Genomic DNA, 23,266 nt, shown 5'->3' with positions numbered 1-23,266 from the left:
CTTTGCTACAAATTACACATTTTAGTTAATAAATAAATTCAATAAGCAAATAATTTAATAATTAAAAGTGATGTGATCACTTGACAATAATTAGTTGATCGCCAGTAATTTTGATTGAAAGAACGGTAATACAACCTTTCTTCCTTTAAGGAAAAAAAATTTACTTAAAACAAATTAATAATGCAATGCAATGAAATTTAATTAATTTAATTCAAATAAGAGCTCGTTTGGTTTTATTTTTCATTTTTATATTTATGTTAAAAAATATATTTTTCGAGTATATTGTAAACAATTTTCAATTTTCTTAAGACAGATGGAATTACTCATAAACATAATCAAAATAAATTTTGGTTATTTTTAATTAATTTAAAAAAATTATCATTGTAATTAGCTGCCATTATCAACCACCATTACTGCTACCTTTGATCCCATCCACAATCTCCGATGCTAGCAACCAACCTTGGCTGCTGCCATCTTTGACCACCAATGCCTTCGCCTTCAAACACCACCACCATCATCATATAAGCAAATAAAAACTTACTTTAAAGGTACTTGGAACATTTAATTTCAAGTTCAAACAAATAAATAAACAAATAAATAAATATGCATTAAACTTTACTTTTTACACTTGTACATTTGTACATTTATATGACCTAAATATTTCATATCACATCATAAATACCACTACTTCGACTTTTACAACGTGAAATGCATATTTCATGCATAGAAGAGATGACATATATATATAAATTTAGTGTTAAATATGTAAATAATTTCTTGATCAAGCAATTTGGAGAACATCAAAAGTTTGACAAGTAAAGCATGAATTCCAGCACTAGCAAAATGATCAAACATAAACGGATTTAAATTTTGTATAGGAAAGGATAAATTCACGTCTGTAATCTTACTACAAATAGCCAACAATCCTACTAATGTCAAATACAGCCCTGTTAAGCTTTCCTTGGCTTACAACGGAGCCACTCCAGGTTCTAATGATCAAAGTTCAGACTACTTACGAAAAGTTTAGAAACTTGAAAATAAATCCACAGGCTACTTGGTGCCATAAGCAGCATTTAGCTCTAGTTTACATATCTCACACCTACACTTTTTATATTTACACACATAGCACTCAATTTTTTCATATCACATCAAAAATAGCACCATTATCATTTTTTTTAAAGCGAGACGAACCTTTTCATGCTTAAATTTAAAGCGCCAAAAGGCTATATATGTAAATATGAAAGTTTATATATGAGATATGTAAAAGCATCTTTTGCTACAAATTCTCATCCTCCATAGCGGCTCTTTAGTGCTTCTGGAGGTATCTCTTGCATGATACCTGACCCGGTTGAGGACAAATATTCACGGATAGTTGTCTTGCGATCGCTGAGAAATGTGTGATCTAAGAAATTATCATAGGCTGCTTCTCCAAGATTTTTGGCTGCCAGGACACTGAAGATGAGCGTTAAATCATTGCATGCCAATTTGTTTTAATACAATTTGATACGAGTAATGAAATACAGCTCCATAAAAGTCCCAAAACTTGGGGCTGCTTGAGATCACTTTTTTTTATCTGTTTTGTTTATGTTTTAATTGGAAATAAAATATGTTTAGTGGTGGTGGAGGTTTTTAAAAGAGAATTTTGCATACATACCACATAATTCTTATAAATTTATGTCTAACACCTAAAATTTGATAGTTTACACTTATATCAGATGTCACAAATCTATACAGTGAAAGGTGTATTTCACTTTTTAAAAAGTTAGTAATGGTGGTATTCTTAATGTGATGTTAAAGGTTTGTGTGTTATGCATGCAAATATGAAAGTTTCGAGTGTTTGTTGCGTAAATACACAAGAATTGTGTGGTATGTACGTAAATGCCCCCATTTTAAAAAATTCTAAAATTTATTTTAAGTGTTTTTCAAAACAGGTTGATTTATTTCTAGACAAAAGAAATATAAAATACATAAAAATTACACCATACAAACATATTTTTAAAAATAAAGTAAAAAATAGAAAATAAAATAAGATTGATCTCCAACAAACTCTAACTTAGTAATGTGCGCTATAAACATCCTCAGATGAAAGCAGTCATAAAATTTCATATCAAAGCTATGATGCCGGTCCATTTTGATTCCATCTTAATTCTAGGAAAATGAACAACCATTTTTATATGCCATCAATTTCTAAGCCATTTCCTCGGAACAAAACTGTTAAAAATGAACTGAAATACAAGCATTTCATGCATCAAAAAAATGCAATAATTCTGGGGGTAAAGCACACGGGATTAGGAATTTTGGAAATTTTTATTTGATTAGAAACACCATAACACGACTTGCAAGGCACAATAACTTTCTGATATATCACGCCAGAGAAGCTTATAAAAAATATCAAGCTCACAAAGAATGGGTATAGAAAACATTTACTGAACTCTTTAAATTCAACTTGAGATAGAGCATGTTTAGTTTTATTATAGAGCTTTATTCTGTGCACTTCAATCCAAGATAAAATCATGCAATAGAATAAAAAATAATCCATCATTAAATCCTATATGACAAGGAAGAATAAGGATAACACAATAATTCATAGATAGTTGTAGGCAGATCCAAATTCCAAACTAGAATTATGTGCTAGCAAGGAAAAAAACAGTCAGAAATTTCTTTCCCTTCTGAGCTCTATAACAATCTTTGATTTGTTTCACCCTTTCTACATTCAAAGCTTCAGTTGGAAGAGGATAGATAAAGAAGAAAAAAAGATAAGATAGAATAGAGTGGTGGATATCATGAATGATAGAAAACAGAGGTTTTCAGGCCGAGGAGAGGAAGCAAAAGGGCCATGCATCTGGGCTAAAAGAAATATTTCTCAGATGAGTAACTAGGCATCCATTCAACTTATTTTTCTTGAAATGATTGATTCACGCAGGAGTTTGGTTGCATTCAAGCTATTGGGAGCCTATCTAAAAATAAAGCTAGTTCTATAAGCAAACATAACGATGATTCAATAAATATAAATCAATCATAAGTTGAGCTTAAATTTTTTGTTTTTCTTATGAAAATTTGATTGAATGAAAAATTTTTAGATAAAAATTGAACTTCATTTGATTTTGTTTTTAAGATTTGAGGGCCTATAAAACTCAAAAGTTGTTCTATGAAAGAAGAACAAAATTAATTATTGCAAAGCATCAATCATTACTCGTTCGTTTAGGGTGAATAGAAGGAAGGAGAGTAGTGGCCGAGAGTTATAAGGTTAATCTTCCAAAAAACAACATACTACTTTTATTAGCACTTCATGCATGAGCCAACAAACTTTAAGCCTGAGGCAGATACTTCCTATGAATCAAGTATCAGTGCAGGTTAAAAGCATCCATAGTGATTTCTTCAGTGCTGAATCCTGCTGATAATATTGAAGGAATAGCAACATTATTTATAGTAACAAAAGCTTCATCTGCAGAAAGCTCTAAGGCACATCAATATGGAATTATTAGATCCACTCAAATATAATTCAGGATTTTAAGTTTACACATAAAGATTGTAAAGGCCACGATGTTGATTAGTTGGTGTAAGGCAAGGGGGGCTGGACTTCTCATAGTTGGTTGGGAATTGGGATTTATAGGAATGTTAGCCAGAGCTATCCCTGCGATGATTTTTTTTAACATTTGTACTAGCCTAGAAAATGGGGTAGACAAGTTAATACAGATATTTTGTACCGTGCAAAGCTTTTGGATCCACTTTCATGGCTAGTTTCTATTTATAATGATCTAAATATTTCAAAATTGACCAAATTTGGTTTATCTTATCATACTAGGAAGTTCAGGAGATGACATATCTTGCATGTTCAATCAATCTAATGAGATGGGGCTAGTCATTGATGAATAAGCCCGGGTGTAAGTTGTCCGAAAGCTCATTGTCATAATATAAGTTGTTTGAGTGATTAGAGACTTGATTTTAGATGTCCACTACGTAGTATTTGACGAGCTGTTCTTTATCTATGTTGGACTGGTGGTGCTCGACTGTTACTATTTGGCTAGAACTTGGAAATGGTAATCTGCTTGGGAATACTTGGGGTAGTTTGGGATCACTATTAATTTTTTTTTTATTAATTTTTTTTATTATAATGTTGTAAAAATTAATAGAATTGGATATAAAATTATAGTCTTTAAGATTATTGTCGATACTAATATTCATAATGTTGCAAGTGTTTATGCTCCTCAAATAGATTTAGATATGGGTTCTAATAAAATATTTTGGAATGACCTAAAAGAATTAATATAAATAAGGTTTCTTAAAGAAAAAAAATTTATTAGAGGAAATTTAAATCGACATGTTGCTAAGAGTAGTGGAGATTTTAGAAATATTCATGTTGGCTACTGTTTTGGAGTGATCAATGAATACGTTAGAATCATATTAAATTTTATTTTAGCGTATGATTTTATTATTGCTAATATTTATTTAAGCAATTGCTAATATTTATTTAAGCAAAGGGGTGAACATATTATTACTTCTAAGATTGAAACTAGGAAAATACAAATTTATTATTTCTTATAAGAATAAGAGATCATCAAGAATGTCAAGATTGTAAGGTCATTCCAAGTGAAAATTTGAGTACTCGACATCAATTATTAGTTTTAGATTTCAAGATGAAGAGTTGTGAAATAAAGAATACTAGGAATCATTGTCATAGAATTAGATTGGACACCTAAAAGATAAATAAAATTATTTTTATGAGTAAACTTTAAAATTTTAAAATTTGGGATGTTTCAGAAGAAGAAAATTTTGTGGAGTAAAGTAACAAACACAATTAAACAAGGGACAAAAAAATATACTACGAGCATCAAAAGAAAAAATTTATATAAATAAAAATAGCTGATGGTAATAAAATATAAGTTGTAGTATAAAAATTGATTTAAATGTAAAAACATAAAGAGTTGGGAAAATATAAGGTGACCCTTAGGAAGGCATGTAAACGACTTGAGTCAAGCTCCAGCCATGCAGCTCAGCTCTTTTACCAAATTGCGAGCTCCAGCTCGAGTTGAGCTCAAATGAAAAACTCCAGCTCGACTAGTAAAGGTAGCAGCCGGCTCGCGAGCCGGCTTGCGAGCTCAAACTAAAAGTACAACTTTTACAATAGATGACTGGAAAAAGTATTGGTGGTTGAGGAGGGAAGAGGAGGATGCAGTGAAAACTCATTGGAAATTGTATCAAAATTACAAAGGATAGGCTAATCGAGATGACTCAAAAGCTAACAAGTCGAGTCGGGGCAAGCTTGAGCTTGTTTAATAAAAAAGCTCAAGTGCTCGAGCTCGAGCTCGTGGCTCGATAAACTAGGCTCACGAGTTTGTTAACAAGCCAAGCTCGAGCCGGCTTTGCTCATTTACACTAAAGATTTTGCTTTTAGTGATCTTTATAATATATTAGATAATAAACTAGTCAGACAGAGAAAATCAAAATAAAGACTTAACTCAAGTAAAGTGTTTTTCTTAGAGGAAAATATTCAACATATGCAGGTGAACTATTTTAATAAAATTTTAATGAAGTCTCTTAAAATACAATCGATCTTAGTAATCTTAATATTGTTAATAATAATAAAATAATTTATTTTTACCAGTCACATTACTAAAAAAGTAGATGAAATTAAAAAAAAAACAAGGGAGGAAACTCAGTAGGACCAGATAATATCCCAATTGATGTTTGGAAATTTTTAAGAGATTTGGGAGCTTCTTGTCTAACTAAACTCTTTAATATTATTTCAAACACTAAAGGATGCCAGAGTGGAGGAAGAGTATTTTGATCCCCCTTTTAAGAATAAACGAGATGCACAAGAGTGTGCAAATTATAGAGGAATTAAGTTGATGTATTACGCTTTAAAATTATGGTAAAGGGTAATTGAACAAACGTTAGTACATGATACAAAGATTTCTCATAATCAATTTGGATTTATGTCGAGCATGTCTACTATTGATGCTATACATTTTTTGAAAGGTTTGATGGAGAAGTATAGAGAGAATAAGGAGGATCTACATATAATTTATTGATTTAGAAAAAAATTATGATAAGGTTCCAAGAGAAATCCTTCACAAATTTCTAGATAAGAGAGGTGTTAATATGACTTATATTCAAGTCATTAAAGATATGCATACTAGAGCTGTTACTTGTGTTCGAACAGAAGAAGAATTGACCAAGCATTTTCCTATTTTAGCTGGATTACATCAGGGATCAGCTTTAAGCCCATATCTTTTTGCTTAGTTATGGATATCCTTGGTGTATATTTTTCTTTAACGATATCCTTCTCATGGATAAAACTAGAAAAAGTGTTCAAGAAAAACTTGAATTATGGAGGTCTATATTGGAGTTTAAAGGCCTTCATCTGAGTAAAACTAAAACTGAATACATGGAATATAATTTTAGTAGTAGTAACTGTAGTGGCAGAGTTGTAACTATGGGTGATCGAATCATTAAAAGTTGTGAACGTTTCAGATATCTCAGGTCTATTGTTCGAAGTGATGATGATATACATGGGGATGTTATTAGTAGAATTTAAGTTGGTTGATTGAAGTGGAGGAATGCATCAGACCTATTATGTGATGTAAAAGTACAGCCTAAACTGAAAGAAAAATTTTATAAGCTGGCGGTGAGACCTGCAATGCTCTATGGTACAGATTATTGGCCTTTAAAAGAGAAGCATAAAATAAAATTAATTGTTGCTGAGATGAGAATGCTAAGTGGATGAGTGGTCTGACAATTCGAGATAAAATACGAAATGAATATATCCGTGATAAGGTTGGTGTAGCTCCAGTGTCAGAAAAGATCAGAGAGAGTCGTCCTTGATGGGTTGGTCAAATTAAACGTCACATTAAACGTCGGTTGGTCACATTAAACGTCGGCCATTTGATGATCCGATTATGAGAGTAGATGTTTTAGATTTGACTAATGTTAAGGCAGGTAAAGGTAGAACTAAAAAGACTTACGTATATTGTATAAAAAATGATATTAATCTATAGAATTAAATGAAAATATGAAACTCAATAGGATGCAATTGAAAAAAAAAGATTCATGTAGTCGACCGCTCTTAGTAAGATAAAGACATTTTTTTAGTGCATGTTTTGATTTAAAACAAAACATATTTGGTATGCTATAACATGTTTAGAGCATCTATGGGATCAATTTTGTTTTTTTCTTATTTTTGATTTTTATTATTTTATTTTTTATTTTTTTGCTTTTAAAACATATTAATTTTGTGTTTTTTTTCACATTATTTTTTCTAAAATTAATTAACATGTTTTGAAAACTCTCAAAATAATTTTTAAATGTTTTGAGTGTTTTTAAAAACAATCATACTTTAAGGTATCGTTTGGGATCACTTTCTGATTTTTTTTTTCTTTTTTTTTACTATGTTTTGTTTTTGTTATTTTTTCTACTTTATGTTTCTAGAAAACGCATTTGATACTATTTTGATTTATCGGTTTGTAAAAACAAGAAATATAAAACATATTTGGTTGGTTATTTACTATTTTTTTAAAGTTCAACCTGTAAACTTAAAAAAAAAACACCACTGGCTTTTAGTAGAATGATTAAAATAACACTTTATATGTCCAGTCATTACACAAATGATCGTTTAACGCAAAATAAAATAAATCCAACATTAAATTGATAACACTATAAGTTATAAATATAAAAAATTGTACAAGCTAATTAGTAAACTTAGTTGTGTGTGTGGCTCCAAAGTTCTCTATCAATACGGTCTTGAAATAGTGTCACGTACTGCAACTAAGATTGCAAAACATTAACTTCAATAGCACTTTGTGAGACAGGAGTTGATGTAAATCCTCTTTTTATGTCCACTAAAAAATTTTTATGTTCGTACATCACAAATAATGTACCTCCATTGGATTGTTATCTTATAAAATTAATCTAGCATGCAACATGCAATAACAATATAAAGTTGTGTCCGCAGATCATAGGGGGGCATTCTATTAAGGATTGAAAATCTTGCTTTTAAAACTCCAAAATATCGCTCAATAACATTTCTTAAGGAATAACGTGTCTATAATTAAAGAGTTCTTGTTTCCGAGATTGAGCGCCCTCTTGGTAATCATGCAAATGATACTTTGTTCCTCTATATGGTGTTAAGAATCGTGGTATATTAGCATATCCTAAATCAACGAGATAATATTTTCATGTTTTTAAAAAACAATGTATATATAAATATCATTTAATAATTACATAGAGTAATAAGAATAAAATTGACATACCTTGAGGTGGCATCGAATAATTGAGGATTTGAAATAATTCAAGAAATATTCTCGCATCATTTGCTGCTCCCTCCCAACCCGACAATACGTATGTAAGCATCATGTCAAATCCACATGCACACATAACATTTTGGGTTGGCTCTTTATGTTTTCCTCGATACGGAATTTAATCTTTCTAAGGTACATGTGCGGGAACATGTGTTCCATCAATCACACCTATACAATCCTATTCATAGAAATTGCATAAATTAATATTCATAACTAAGAAAATAAGCTAATTAAAAAAAGATAGTACTTAGGATTATGTTGGATCTCACGAGAAATCGTTTCAAAAAATCATGGAATAATAATCTCAGTTCCCAAGTGACAAATTGTTTTCAAAGTCTTTCTGAAATGTCGTGAGATTGTCTCTAATGAATGCTGAAATTGTTCAGTAACCAATCTAAGGCGTTCATTATGTGATAAAATCAATAGAATTCGTAAGTTGTTCTATCGTGAGACATTTTGAGTCCTTCATAAGACATTTACGTTTCAACAAGGTGAATAAATTAAAAAATACTTGAGGTTTCATTCTATAATTTTCGAAGCAACGAGTTGGATATCCTCATAGTACTTCAATTACATACTCATGACATTGAAGAGTAGAAGTTCAACATGGTTTTTTGTTAAATAATTTTTATGATAATCTTCAACACATGAAAGAGCGATTGCTAGTTCAAGTTCTTCAACATCAATTTTGAAATCTGATATTGAGTCTATATAATATTTACCTACAGTAAAAAATTGATAAACAATCTAGATCAAACAAAATAATAATTTGAGAAATAAACTTCATATGAGAAATTTTGAAGATAGAGAATCACATTACTCTTTCATTTCCAAGAAAAAAATAGATCTCTCATAGAACAATTCATATGAACATTAGCAATGCATCAACACATTCATCAAAAGCTTTTGAAATCACCAAACATGCATCATAATCATAACCCAATCTGATAACATGTTCGACAACAATAACGAAAGTGAAAAAAAGTAAACATGACACATTTAAAACACAAACACATGAGATAAGGAGGGCCCATAGGGGGCTCATAGGATTCATCGTGATGAGGAACTCATTTCAGATTAATAATCCAGCATTTCCTTCTGCTATCAGGCAGATGAAGAAACATCTTCATCCATATTGCGTTTTCATGAAACTTCTGTAAAGCTTTCGAGTAATTCATGTCATCTAGGTCTTCTATTAAGCTCAGAAGCTTCATACATTCAAACAACAAATATTCAGAGTTCTCATTAGAAGATCCAGTTGAGGTACATAATTTTTGTTTCTATCATATCGGTCCTTTTTTTTTTAAGTCACACTTAAAAATTGAAGTGTAGAGGCAATCACATCTGAAATTGTTGCCTTCTTTGCACGTTAAACCGATATTTTTCATTTATAATTCTTCTCCACAGGTTTTGTTTCAGTTTATCCGATCTCATTTTCTTCCTCAATGTCTAAAAGGATTCTGGTAGAAGGATGTTGCAGAGATCCCGTTGCAGTTGTGTGACCATAAATACAACAGAGAGACCCGTATAATGGGCATCATTTTTTCTGAAATATTTTTGCACTTTTATTGGCCTATATATTGGTAAATGAATAGTATGATTAATATAAAAAATGTGACTAATAATATGAAATTTGGATTAAATGTAATATGAAATAAATGCCCAATATAATTTGGCCCAAACATCTTCAGACGCAATCAATTGACCTGTGATTGCGTTGTAACCAATTATAGTCTCTTTCAATAAGCTTGAAAATTCTCTCCAACGAGTTCTCGGCGTATTGAACTTATTTCCCATTTGTTCGTGCTTGTATTTTCTTTTTGTAACTGATTCAAGTCCTTGCATAATGTGACCATGCAGATGGACAGAAATTTATTGTTTGCCTATTCTCATTAATGGCTTCAATCTTCATTAGTTGAATGAAGATTTATTCATTTCTCTCCGACCATAATGCCTCTCCAGCTATTTCAAAAACATTACTGGTATTCATGGTTCAACTTAAAATACGACAAAGAAATGTCAATTTTCATTTATATGACATGTTCAAACATCCAACTTGAATTGTACTAATAACATCCCTATCTAGATATTAAACATGTTTATCAAATTTTAACATATAGAATTCCAATTATATCATAATATGGAATATGAGATCATTAATACATAGACCAAATCATTTATTGTTAAAACCTTAAAAAAACATGAATTAATTGAGAGAAAATGTGGATAGATTGAAGTGGATATGGGTTGAGTCCAACTCAGTCTTGATTCTTCAAATTGCTATTGTTCTTATGATAATATAATAGCCCTCAAGGTAAAAGCTAATAACTTTATTGATTGAAGTTTAAAACAGAATGTACAAGCAACATTGGGTAAGTTGTATAGTAGAAGCTCCCTACGCACGCAACAGAGTTCCAAATCATGGCTTTGGAGAATTCGGGTGGTGGGGGTGGGGGAGTCCCAATGTGATCACCCACAAGATGTGGACAATGTGAATTTGCTCTATCAGGCTTGGCATTGCATCTCAAATTGTTAATAAATGGGAACTAGTGCAACAAATAATTTGGTTTACATTATGCAAGAAAGCTATCAAAAGCATTTTAAAGTTATTAAAGATATGCATATGGTTCAGTAACATTAATTTTATAGGGAATTTGAAGAGTGAGCATAGAGTTCAATATTGCAATAGATTTACATCAAGGATCAATATTTACTCCATATGATTCTGTATTAATTATGAAAATCTTAATAAAGCATAATCAGAGTATGATGCCTTGATATATGCTTTTGTAGCTTGCTTATCACTGAGAAACCAATATAAGTGAAAATTTAACACAATAAAAATAAATGTTTAAGAGAGAGAGCAGTTTAAATGAATTAAATGAAGATTGAACATATGGTCTATAATATTAGGGGGTCTAATATTAAAAATTAAAAATTAATTTTATTAGAAGAAAATGATACCTAGGTGTAATGAACTTACGTATTTTGAATCCATTGTACAAAATAATGGAAATAAAGACGAGTATTTAATTTATATAGTTAAGGTCCAATGGATAAAAAATAAGTGCCTTGGAAATGGCATCGACCTCAAAAGCATGTGAAGCACTATAACCGAAAATTTCCTTGCTCGAACAACTAGACAAGTTCCTTTTCAACATCAACATCATTTAACACATCATAAAAAACAATGAATAACAATAAATGATTTGCTCAATATGATAAATACAAATCATCCCTTCGAAAAAAAAAAGAGAAATAATGGTGCAAAACAAATATAAATTCTTATGAAACCACGCTTTCAGATTTCAGCTCAAAGTTGAACATTATTGTTGTAATTTAAACTTTTACGCATAAACGTTTCAGTTTTCCTTTGCTACATATGTTTTAAACTTCTATGCATAAAATTTTCGGTATATTTAAACTTAAACGCATAAACGTGTTTGAATAAAGGAAAAATAAAACTAGGGCAAAAATGATCAAACATATTTTCAATTAAAAAATTTTAAACATACGTTTGAGAATCAACCACTATTCATTTGTTATAACAATATGTAGTAAGAGCAAACCCAATATTCTCATTTCCTATGAAAACTCTACCCCCCAAGAGGCCTTTCCTCATGAGCCATTGCAACCATCAATCAAAATTCTAAAACATATTCATATGTCATACACATAGAACCCAAACATACATTGTTAGATATGTCTGCGAGATATCAAGATGGAGGCCAATTTGAGCATGATACAATATATTTCTGACTTAAAAAATGTCATTTTTTTTAAAAAAATTATTGAAGATGTCATCAGCCCAACCCAGTAGCATATTCAAATAACATCAGATTATAATGCAATGCCTGTGACCAAAGAGCCCAATAACGAGCAATTTCTATCACAGTGACACTTTTGAAACTTTCCAAGTACTCGTTCTGTGAATTTTGTTTCGCTTATAGATTTTGGAAAAATAACACCTTTGTTAAGATAAAGGAGAATGAATCATGAAGTAATCTCAGGGAAGTCATAAATATAAGCATAAGATTTATTTGATTCGGTGAATCCAGAAGGAAACCTTGAAGCTGAAAAAAGATCAAGATCGGGTGAAAATATTTTACCACTAGCTGACATTAGAAGCTAGATGAAGAACCTCGAGCAGGGCGAAGGCAAAGTAGAAGGGGAGGCGTCGTCGAGCAAAGGCTGAAGAAGAATGGCGCGATGTCGGCGAGGAGTCGGGAGCGAAGGATGGAGAGGCGTCGGGGACCTAAGGCCGACGAGGCGACGGCGAGCGGAAGCGAGCGTCAGGTGAAGAGGGAGAGTTTCGCGATGTGGACGAGTAGCGAGGAGAGGTTGTTCTCGTGTTTTTAAAATGAGATGGATGGCAGAAGAGGCAATTCTTGTGCTTTTAAAACAGTGGAAAACACGTTTTTACTGTTACAGAAACTTAAAAATAGTAGTGTTGTTATAAAAAATAAAAAATTGACAACCAAACACTATTTTTTTTATTTATTTCCTGTTTTTTGAGTTTAAAAACAAAAAACAAGAAACAAAAATTAATCTCAAAAAGCCCCTAATCAAATAAAAAACATGTTGTCTCAAATCAAATCATTAAAAAACAAAATAAAAATAAAAAATAGATATGATCCCAGACGACCCCTTAGTTGATCTTAAAAATACTAAAAAAAAAAAATTGTTTTGAGTCTTTTAAAAACAAGCTAATTTACTTTTAAAATAAGAAATAAAACAACAACAAAACCTTTATACCACTAAGTGGGGTCAACTACATGAATCATTTTCCTCCATTGTGTTCTATTCGGTGTCATATTTTCAATTAATTCTAATAAATTAAGATCATTTTTTATACATTATGCCCAAGTCATCCTAGATCCACCTCTGCCTTTCTTAACACAAGTTGAATCTAAGACATCAAGTCTTAAATTAAGATCATTTTTTATACATTATGCCCAAGTCATCCTAGATCCACCTCTGCCTTTCTTAACACAAGTTGAATCTAAGACATCAAGTCTTCTAATCGGATCATTAGATGATCAACGTTTAATGTGAACAAACCATCTATGACGACTCTCTCTTGTCTGTCACTAGAGCTACACCAACCCTATCACATATATATTCATTTCGCATTTTGTCTCTAACTGTAAAGCCAATCATCCACCTAATCATTCTAATCTCAACAACACTTAGTTTCATGCTTCTCTTTTAAATGCCAACATTCAGCGCCATAGAGCATAGCATGTCTCACCACCTCCTTATAAAATTTTCTTTCAGTCTAAGTGGTACTTTTCTATCACACAATAGGCCCGAAGCATTACTCCAGTTCAACCAACTTGAATTCTACTAATAACATCCCCATCAATATCACCTTTGAACAATAGACCCAAGACATTTAAAGCGTTCACACCTTTTAATAATTTGATCGCCCATAGTTAACTTCTGTCACTAGAGCTACTATTACTAAAATTACATTCCATGTATTCAATATAAGTTCTACTCAAACGAGCCTTTAAACTCCAAGGTAGATCTACAAAATTCAAGTTTTTCCCGAGTTTTTTCTCTCGTCTTATCCACAAGAAGGATATCATCAGCAAAAAGCATACACCAAGCAAAAAGCATCTGTAAGTGTCCAGTAAGACCATCCATAACTAAAGCAAATAGATATGGGCTTAAAGCTGTCCATAACTAAAGCAAATTAACTAAAGCAAATAGATATGGGCTTAAAGCTGATCCCTAATGTAAACCAACAAAAATAGAAATATATTTGGTCAATCCTCCTTCTCTTCGAACACAAGTAACAATTCTTATACATTTATTTTTAACGACTTGAATATAAGTCATATCAACAACTTTCTTCTCTAGAGCTCTCCAAAGGATATCTCTTGAAGCCTTATCATAAGCTTTTTCTTAATCAATAAAAATCATATGTAGATCCTCCTTATTATCTTTGAACTTCTCCATCAAACCTCCCAATAAATGTATAGCTTCCATAGTAGACCTGTCCAGCATAAATCCAAATTGATTATGAGAAATCTATGTAATACGTCTTAACCTATGTTCAATAACATTCTCCTAAAATATGACAAATCAACTTAATTCTTTTATAATTGACACACTCTTGTGCATTCCATTTATTCTTAAAAATGGGGACCAAAATACTCTTCCTCCACCCCTCAGGCATCTTTTTAGTTTTTAAGATAATATTAAAGAGTTTAGGAAGCCTCCTAAATATTTCCACACTTCAATTGGGATATTACTAGGTCCTACAGATTTTCCACCCTTTGTTTTCTTTAAAGCCTCCTCAACTTCTTTTTTTTACTAATGTGATTGTAAAAATAAAATATTTTATTATTATTAATGATATTTAGATCACTAAGGTCAATTGTATTTTTTGAAACTTCATTAAAAAGTTTATCAAAATAACTCACCAACCTATTTTGAATATCTTTTTTAAGAAAATCATTTTTTGATTTTTCATCTTTAATACAATTTTACTTGAGTTAAATCTTTACTTTTCTTTTCTCTTTGTTTGGCTAATTTATACATATTAAAAAATTTATTCATGAAAAAGTTTATCAAAATAACTCACCAACCTATTTTGAATATCTTTTTTAAGAAAATCATTTTTTGATTTTTCATCTTTAATACAATTTTACTTGAGTTAAATCTTTACTTTTCTTTTCTCTTTGTTTGGCTAATTTATACATATATTTTTCACCATCCTTAGTATCTAATATATTATAAAGATCACTAAAAGTAGAATTTTTAGCATCACAGATTGTTCTCTTAGACTCTCTACGGAATGTTTAATATTTTTCAAGTTCTCTAAGCATTTACATTTAAACTAATTTTTATACCATATCTTCTTATATTTTATCTTTTCTTGCACATTATTATTCCACCACTAACTATTTTTTTATAAAAACTTTTTTCTTTTGATTCTCCAAGTACAACTTTTGTCACTTGTTTAATAGTTTTTTTACATTATCCCACATAAAATTTGCTTCTTCATGAACATCTAAAATTTCGAAATCTTGAATTTTACTTATAAAAATAATTATATTTGTGTCTTTTAGGCACTCCCATCTAATTCTACGATGATGAATCCTACTATTTTTTATTTTACTGCTCTTCATCTTAAAACTAGAACTAACAAGCGATGTTGAGTACTTAAATTCTCACTTGGAATGACCTTACAATCTTTACATTCTCAACAATCTCTTCTTTTCATAAGAAAATAATAAATTTGTGTTTTATTAGATCAATTCTTATAAGTAATAATATGTTCATCTCTTTTCTTGAATAAAGTATTAGCAATAACAAAATTATACGCTAAAGTAAAATTTAATATAGTTCTACCTTCTTCATTAATCACTCCAAAACCGTAGCCACCATGAATTTTTCTAAAATATTTTCTCACTCTACTGACATGATCATTTAAATCTTCTATAATAAAATTTTTTTCTTCAAGAGGTATCATTGGTATTAAGTTTTCTAAGTCATTCCAGAATTTATCTTTAGAACCTACATCTGAACCTACTTGAGAAGCATAAGCACTGATAATATTAAAAATTTTAGTATTAAAAATAATCTTAAGGGATATAACTTTATCTCCAATTTTATTAATTTTTACAACATTATCTTTTAAACTCTTATTTATAATAACACCTACCCCATTTCTAGTGCGACTTTTACCTGAATACCAAAGTTTAAAATCTAATTTATCAATCTCCTTAGTTTTTTCTCTCCTTAGTTTTTTCTTCCTTAGTTTTTTCTCCAACCCATTTAGTTTCTCGAATACATAAGATATTTATTTTTCTATAAATCATAATATCGACTAATTCCATTAATTTACCAATAATAGTACCTATATTCCAAGATTCACTCCTAATATTAATTTCACGGACTAACTTCTTTACCCGACTAAGAAATAAAACATGCAAAAAAATGCACTACATAAATATGTTTTCAAAATAAAAGTACAAAGCAAAATACAAAAGTGATCCCAAACAAATCCTTGACAATTAGATACCACTTCCTTATGGTGTTAATTGAGCAAATACCTGAGGTTTTTTGGGTTACCATGTAATGGCTCCGATCTTTTTTCAAGGAATGATTTTGCCACTCTCAATCTTAAAATTAATCGGATTTACATAAATATCATCAATACAAAATATAAACTAAAGAAGTGACCTTAAATTGAATGAATAAATGTCTTTAACATGTAAAAAAAATCAAAATGAATTTTAATAAAAAAATAGTAACAATGATAGAGTATAGGCAAAACTATGTATAAATGATTCAAAGTAATCGTACTCGATAATACTATGAGAAAATAAATCAAAATTTGCTATAAACAATTTGTTAATGTAAAGACAAAGGGATAGGTTTGTGATTTACTAAAGTAGAAAGTCAATTTAAGAGAACTTATGTATCAAAATCCACCGAAAGACACAATTACAAGCCATAGTTGAAATTTTCAACACATCTTTAAGGGGTTTTTGTTTGGTTGGAAGAATTTGGGGTGTATTATAATTCCTTTTTAGGTGTTTTACAAAATTAAGTATTTGATATGAAGAATTACAAATACAATGAAAAATAGGACTGTATTTAAAATTTACATCTTAGATCATTTTGGCTGAATTTAGAATTTGGTCGATTTGGCCGAAGTTGAAATGTATATCGTTCATTAATATAAAATGTTATTGGTCGCTCCGTCGCCCAGCACCACCTCTATTTTCTTCGCCCACCGCCACCAATTGCAAACTCCGATTGCCTCCGCCTGTCGTCGCCAGTCACCAGCTTACCGCCACCAATCGCTGCCACCCACCAAAACCAATTTTCATCTAAGGTTGTTGCTACTCGCTGCAATTGGTCATCAGCGTCAATTGTCGGTCGCCACAGACGAAAGCCCACCTACCACTAGCCACCCATCACCTTCAATCACTTCTACCTCCATTGTCGTTGCTCGCCACCCGCTATTCGTCATCGCAGCCTGTTGCTGAGTGTTGCAGCCCACCATCCGTTGCAGCCCGTCGTTGGTCCCTTCAATCAGTCATCGGTTGTTGCAATCAGTCGTTGGTCGCCATTGTCTGTCGCCTGTCACCAACCCTACCACCGGCATCAATCGCCAGACACAGTTGTGGGACACCACTCACCACCAGCTCCTTGATGTCGTCGCCGATCGTTACAGCCTATCATCGACATCAATGGTCGGTGGCCGCTACTGAATGTCCTCCGCCACCCACCAATAATATCTTGTATATTTTGAAATATATTATTTTCAGTCTACTTCAAACCAAACAAAAAGTTATACAATCTCTTTATTTTACAGTTAATCAAACAACTCTATATAAGATGTTTTTTAATTACATTCATTTTACACTGCATTACTTATTAAGCAAATCACACAACCCTTAATCCAGACTAATTTTGGCAATAGCAATTTCTAACATCAATCTTCAAAAAATATTTAAATTGACTAAATCCAATGTATCATTCAAGAAAAAAAAACATCTATAGTGAGAAGAGATTTTGATCAAAATGCTACTTACAGCTTACATCACAATCAATCTTTCTATATCTATCCTTCTAAAAAGTAAAGAAGACAATAATTTTGCAAATACAGGCTTTCTCCCAATGAACTTTCATTTACACAATGATTTATACTTAGTAGGATACAAGCAATAATGAGATAGCTATGATAAGGCAACAACGGAGGACAAATCTATAGAAATTGAATATTGTGTAAAGGTGAATAATATAATCAATAGGAGTTGATTTCCCCTCTTATGGAAGTAATATCACAATGAGATCAAACTCATTGCCAGCCAAAAGAATCTCTACAGGCAACAACATCTAAAGCCAATATCTTAATTAAAAGGTTGGCTGACAATCTCCTTGCAAAGGACATTAAATATTTGTTCAACAGGTTTATATGGGATCAAATTTAATAATAACCTTCTTATGTTTCAAGACATAAGTCTGGATCTAGCATATAATGTATAGCATCCATACTGCATCCTAACAAAACTTCAGCAACAACAATGGTTAGTCTGTCATAACAAATCATCTTAGAAATATTACACAAATGAATAGGCATAACTCATAAGCATCTTTCATTTTAAGGTTAGATGTCTATTTGACTCGAAAAACAATAAAAATAAAAGTTTGCCAATCATTTGCTAAGCTGATTTAGTCGATGTATCTTTAGATAGTACATTAATAGTAGTATCACCATCAATGATTTTGCATCTCTTGTTGTTGTAAGAAAGAAAGTGAGTGAGTGAGTGAGTGAGTGAGTGAGAGAGAGAGAGAGTAGGAATTATAAAAGGAAAATAGGTTTTTGCATTTAAATTCACCAACATGATAATTACATGTTCCAGATATTCCTATCTGCAGAAAATAGGATGTATCCATATTTACAAAAACAGGATAAGATCGAAAATTGCAAAAAAATTGAAATTTAAAACAAGATAAATCCCAATAAAAGGATAATTACTGCCCATAAAAGGAAAGAAGATAACCCTAAAAACATTGTGATTGTATTATTCTGTTTTTTATAAAAATCTGAAATAAAACTATAATAAAGTAGAAATTAGAAGCCAGTGTGAACTAAATGATCACATCCGAAATGAGTCATTCATTTACAGGTTGGCAGTGTGTTGAGATCCTAATAATGGGTTACATGTATTGCTAAAATTTACTTCTATACACCAAAAAGGAGAGAGGCATACAAAAAAAGGGATATCAGTACAGCATTCTCGCTAAAAACATGGTATTATATGGTATGATTTCATGAAGTGAGACAATGACTTCTATCCTAGAAATAATATCTTAAAATAAGATGACATTTTTTTTATCTAAAAGTATCAATCATATTTCCCAAAATTTCCTATATTCACTTGATATAGCAAGTTGAGTAAGCATTAAATTTATAAAATTAACCAGCAGCTGCTTGAAGGAAAGAGATTTAAACCAAAAATAAGGTTATGGATATTGATGCAATTAATGCAGAAAATTATAGAATAAGCAGCTACACACAGCCAAAGCAATTTAAATCATTGAATTCCAAAACGTACAGCCTTAATGCAGTTCGTACACTAAGAAAAGGAAGTAAAACCATGAAAAATAGATAGTTAATCTCTTACCAATGTCTAAGATAAACACGACAAGGTAAGACATCATCCCTCCATATCTTATGGATGTTATACCTTCCATAATTCTGAAAGTAAATATCTTTATTACCTACAAATAAATAATTCGTTGGCAAAGTTACATAGCACAGCCACAATAAAGTTTGGCGATGATTCACAAGAAGCAAAGAAACAGACTAGCTGAAGATACTAATTACAAAAGAAAAATAAAGAGAAGCAGAAAATAAAAAGAGGAGTTAATTCAAAAATCTGAAACCACTTAACTGATATGAGCATAAGAAGTCCAAGTAGGAATTTAAATAAGTCAATGTTTAAGTTGGTAATAATTTAAATTATCAAATAAATAACTATATCAGCTTTAGATAATAATTTAATCAGCTTTTAGCAAGCTTCTTATTGAACAACAGGTAAGTATGTTCGTGAACATAATCAAATAAGTCAATGTTTAAGTTGGTTCATTTATATGTTGAGTTTTTGCAATATTTTTCGAATTTGTTCAATTACTTCAATAAACCAATAAAAAAGAAAATCAACATAGGTGAGTTGGTTAAAAATTTAACTCAAATAAAGTGTATTAAAGATAAAAATAAAAAAGTGCTTTTATTAGAAAAAGATATTTAACACAGATGGAAGAGTTATTTTGATAAATTTTTCAATGAAATTTCTAAAAATACAATCAACCTAAGTGATCTTAATATCGTTAATAATAATAAAATATTTCATTTTTACAGTTACATTAGTAAAAAAAAATTTGAGGAGGCTTTAAAGAAAATCAATGGTGGAAAGTCTATAGGACCCAATGATGCCCCAATTGAAGTGTGAAAATATTTAAGAGATTTAGAAGTTTCGTGGCTTAATGAACTCTTTAATATTATTTTAAAAACTAAACAGATGCCTGAGGAATGGAGGAAGAGTATTTTGAGAGTATTAAGAGTATTTTGGTCCCCATTTTTAAGAATAAAGAAGATGCACAAGAGTGTGCAAATTATAGAGGAACTAAGCTGATTTGTCATATTTTAAAATTACGGGTAAGGGTAATTGAACATAGGTTAAGAAGTATCACAAAGATACAAAAATTTCTCAAAATCACTTTGGATTTATGTCGAAGTAGTTTATTATGGAAGCTATACATTTATTGAGATGCTTGATGGAGAAGTGCGAAGAGAATAAGGAGGATCTACATATGATTTTTACTGATTTAGAAAAATCTTATGATAAGGTTCCAAGAGATATCGTTCCAAGAGGTTCCAAGAGATATCCTTTGGAGAATTCTAGAGAAGAAAGGTGTTGATATGACTTATATTCAAGTCATTAAAGATAGGCATGCTAGAGCTATTACTTGTGTTCGAATAGAAGAAGGATTGAGCAAATATTTTGCTATTTCAGTTGAACTACATCGGGGATCAGCTTTAAGCCCATATCTTTTTGTTTTAGTTATAGACGCTCTTACTAGACAATTATAGGAGGATGTACCTCGATGTATGTTTTTCGCTGATGATATTCTTCTCGTGGTTAAGACTAGAGAAAAAGCTCAAGAAAAACTTGAATGATGGAGGTCTACATTGGAGTCTAAAGGCCTTTGTTTGAGTAGACATAAAACTGAATATATTGAATGTAATTTTAGTAGTAGTAGCTCTAGTGACAGAGTTATAGTTATGGATGATCATATTATTAAAAGGTGTGAACGCTTTAGATATCTCGGGTCTATTGTTCAAAGTGATGGTGCAACAGATGGGGATGTTATTAGTAGAATTCAAGTTGGTCGGTTGAAGTGGAGGAATGCTTCGGGCTTATTGTGTGATAGAAAAGTATTGCTTAGACTGAAAGAAAAATATTATAAGATGATGGTGAGACCTGCAATGCTCTATGACGCAGAATGTTGGCCTTTAAAAGAGAAGCATAAAAATAAGTTAAGTGTTGTCGAGATGAGAATGCTTAGGTGGATGAGTGGTTTTACACTTAGATAAGAAATGTGAAATGAATATATCTGCGTGTGGCAGACAAAATTAGAAAGAGTCATCTTAAATGGTTTGGTCATATTAAACATCGACCATCTGATGATCCGATTAGGAGAGTAGATGTTTTAGATTCGATTTATGTTAAGAAATGTAGAGGTAGACCTAGAAAGACTTGGGCATATTGTATAAAAAAATTCTTAATTTATTAAAATTAAATGAAAATATTACATTCAATAGGACACAATGGAGAAAAATGATTCATGTAGCCGACCCCACTTAGTGGAATAAAGGCTTGTTGTTGTCGTTATTGTTGTTTTTGTTGTTGTTGTTGTGTTGTACTTTAATAAACGAATAAAAACAAGTATCATATGAATAAGTGTTGAGCTTGATAGAAAGCATTAGTTCGAGATTTCCATTCTTATAAGAGGAAATTGATACCAATCAATACCTTTGCATCTGATCTGAAAGTACTCCTCATCACTATAACATGCACAAACCACCTAAACCACAATGACAGAAACAGCATCAATTAGACAAAAAAAACACCCTAAATTAAGGGGGATTAACATACATTCCATACAATTCTTATGTATTTACATATCTTACACTTAAATTTTGATATTTACATTTATAACACTTTGGTGTTATAACTCTATGCATGAAAAACTGTATTTCACTTTTACAAAATTAGTAATCCTGGTATTTTTTATCTAAATTTGAGTGTATGTAAATATGAAATTTTAGGTGTTATATATGATAATAATTGTGTGCTATGTATGTAAATGCCACAAAGAATATAGAAAATTTACAATTCATTCATGGTCTCATAAGAACTTACAGCAGAGTTAGTAAAAGGGGCACCAGCCAAGTCCTCTGGAACAATCTGAACAAACGAATTCAAAATGCACAATTCTTGAATTAACAAAAAAAAAAAAAATCAATCTCAAAATCAACGCTAGAAAGCTCATACGCAAAGCAACTTACAGCTAAAAAGCGGAACTCATTCTCCCTCTCTATAAAAGAAGGGATCTTCAATAACCAAAAGGATCATAAAGAGCAAATAGTCTATTAGCTGAGTTTCATTTCGTTCCATCAAGTCAATAAAGTGAACAATTTTCAGTGCACTACCTCCGATCTCTCAATCTCAAACACGGTAACAATAAGACCTTCTCCTTCCCAGGGCTCAACGCTCAAGCTTGAAACTTCCTGAAAACTTCCCATGTCGTTCCTCAGAATGGATAACAGAACAATCTTTGCGGATAAATTGAATTGTAACCTTAGTTTCTTCTTTTGCGATACCGCGCTCGTAAAAGATGGGAGCTATATGAGCGAAAACGCGCCTAAATCCGGGAAGAAACGCCACGCGGAAGTTCTTAAAATTGGGGAAAGTACTCCTTGCGCTCCTCTCTGTCGACTAGTTGCAATTAGGGTTTCACAGGGACCAAAAAAAAAAAAAAAGAAAAAACAGAACATTGCTTTTGATCACCGGAAAGAAGCGAACCAAAACCGCAGACGGAAAGGTGGCCTTCGGGCGTTAAGATAGACTCAAAATCGGCCTCGTCCCTCAGCTCCGTCAAGTTACTTGGCAATGCGGTGGAGCTCAACAGCGACGCCATGCGAGCAAACCTCGAAGGCGGATTATGAACTAGTCGGTACCGGAAGTTGAAACTGAGCGCCGGTAGAGATTCGGTAATCCGGCGATGGTGGGGGAAGGGAAAGCAACTGTGTATCGGGAGAGTTTTTCGTTTCGTGCTGATTGAAAGAAACGGGACATTAGGGAAAGCACCAGCGAGCATGAGCCCTACTCCTACCCGTCCGGTGGCTGTATGAGCTCACTTGTAGATTGCAGAAA

At 31.5% G+C, this 23,266-nt stretch overlaps 1 protein-coding gene across 5 annotated transcripts; it reads right to left on the bottom strand.

The window, feature by feature from the left end:
* Nucleotides 1-853: 853 nt before the first annotated feature.
* Nucleotides 854-23,266, bottom strand: LOC110038996 (the record flags this gene model as incomplete). Of its 5 annotated transcripts, none has more annotated exon segments than XR_002295478.1 (9): nucleotides 1,377-1,452; nucleotides 8,250-8,475; nucleotides 19,451-19,547; nucleotides 21,863-21,914; nucleotides 22,253-22,297; nucleotides 22,399-22,443; nucleotides 22,543-22,620; nucleotides 22,691-22,821; nucleotides 22,901-23,266. XR_002295478.1 is itself a non-coding variant. In XM_020743924.1 (8 exon segments), coding segments are annotated over 8 exon segments (924 nt in total). In that variant the 3' UTR covers nucleotides 854-1,286.

Source organism: Phalaenopsis equestris, unplaced genomic scaffold (genome assembly GCF_001263595.1).
Source record: "Phalaenopsis equestris unplaced genomic scaffold, ASM126359v1 Scaffold234717, whole genome shotgun sequence".
In the NCBI taxonomy this organism is placed as follows: domain Eukaryota; kingdom Viridiplantae; phylum Streptophyta; class Magnoliopsida; order Asparagales; family Orchidaceae; genus Phalaenopsis; species Phalaenopsis equestris.
The sequence above is the reverse complement of the archived record's forward strand: the minus strand, read 5'-3'. Positions and strand labels throughout refer to the sequence as shown.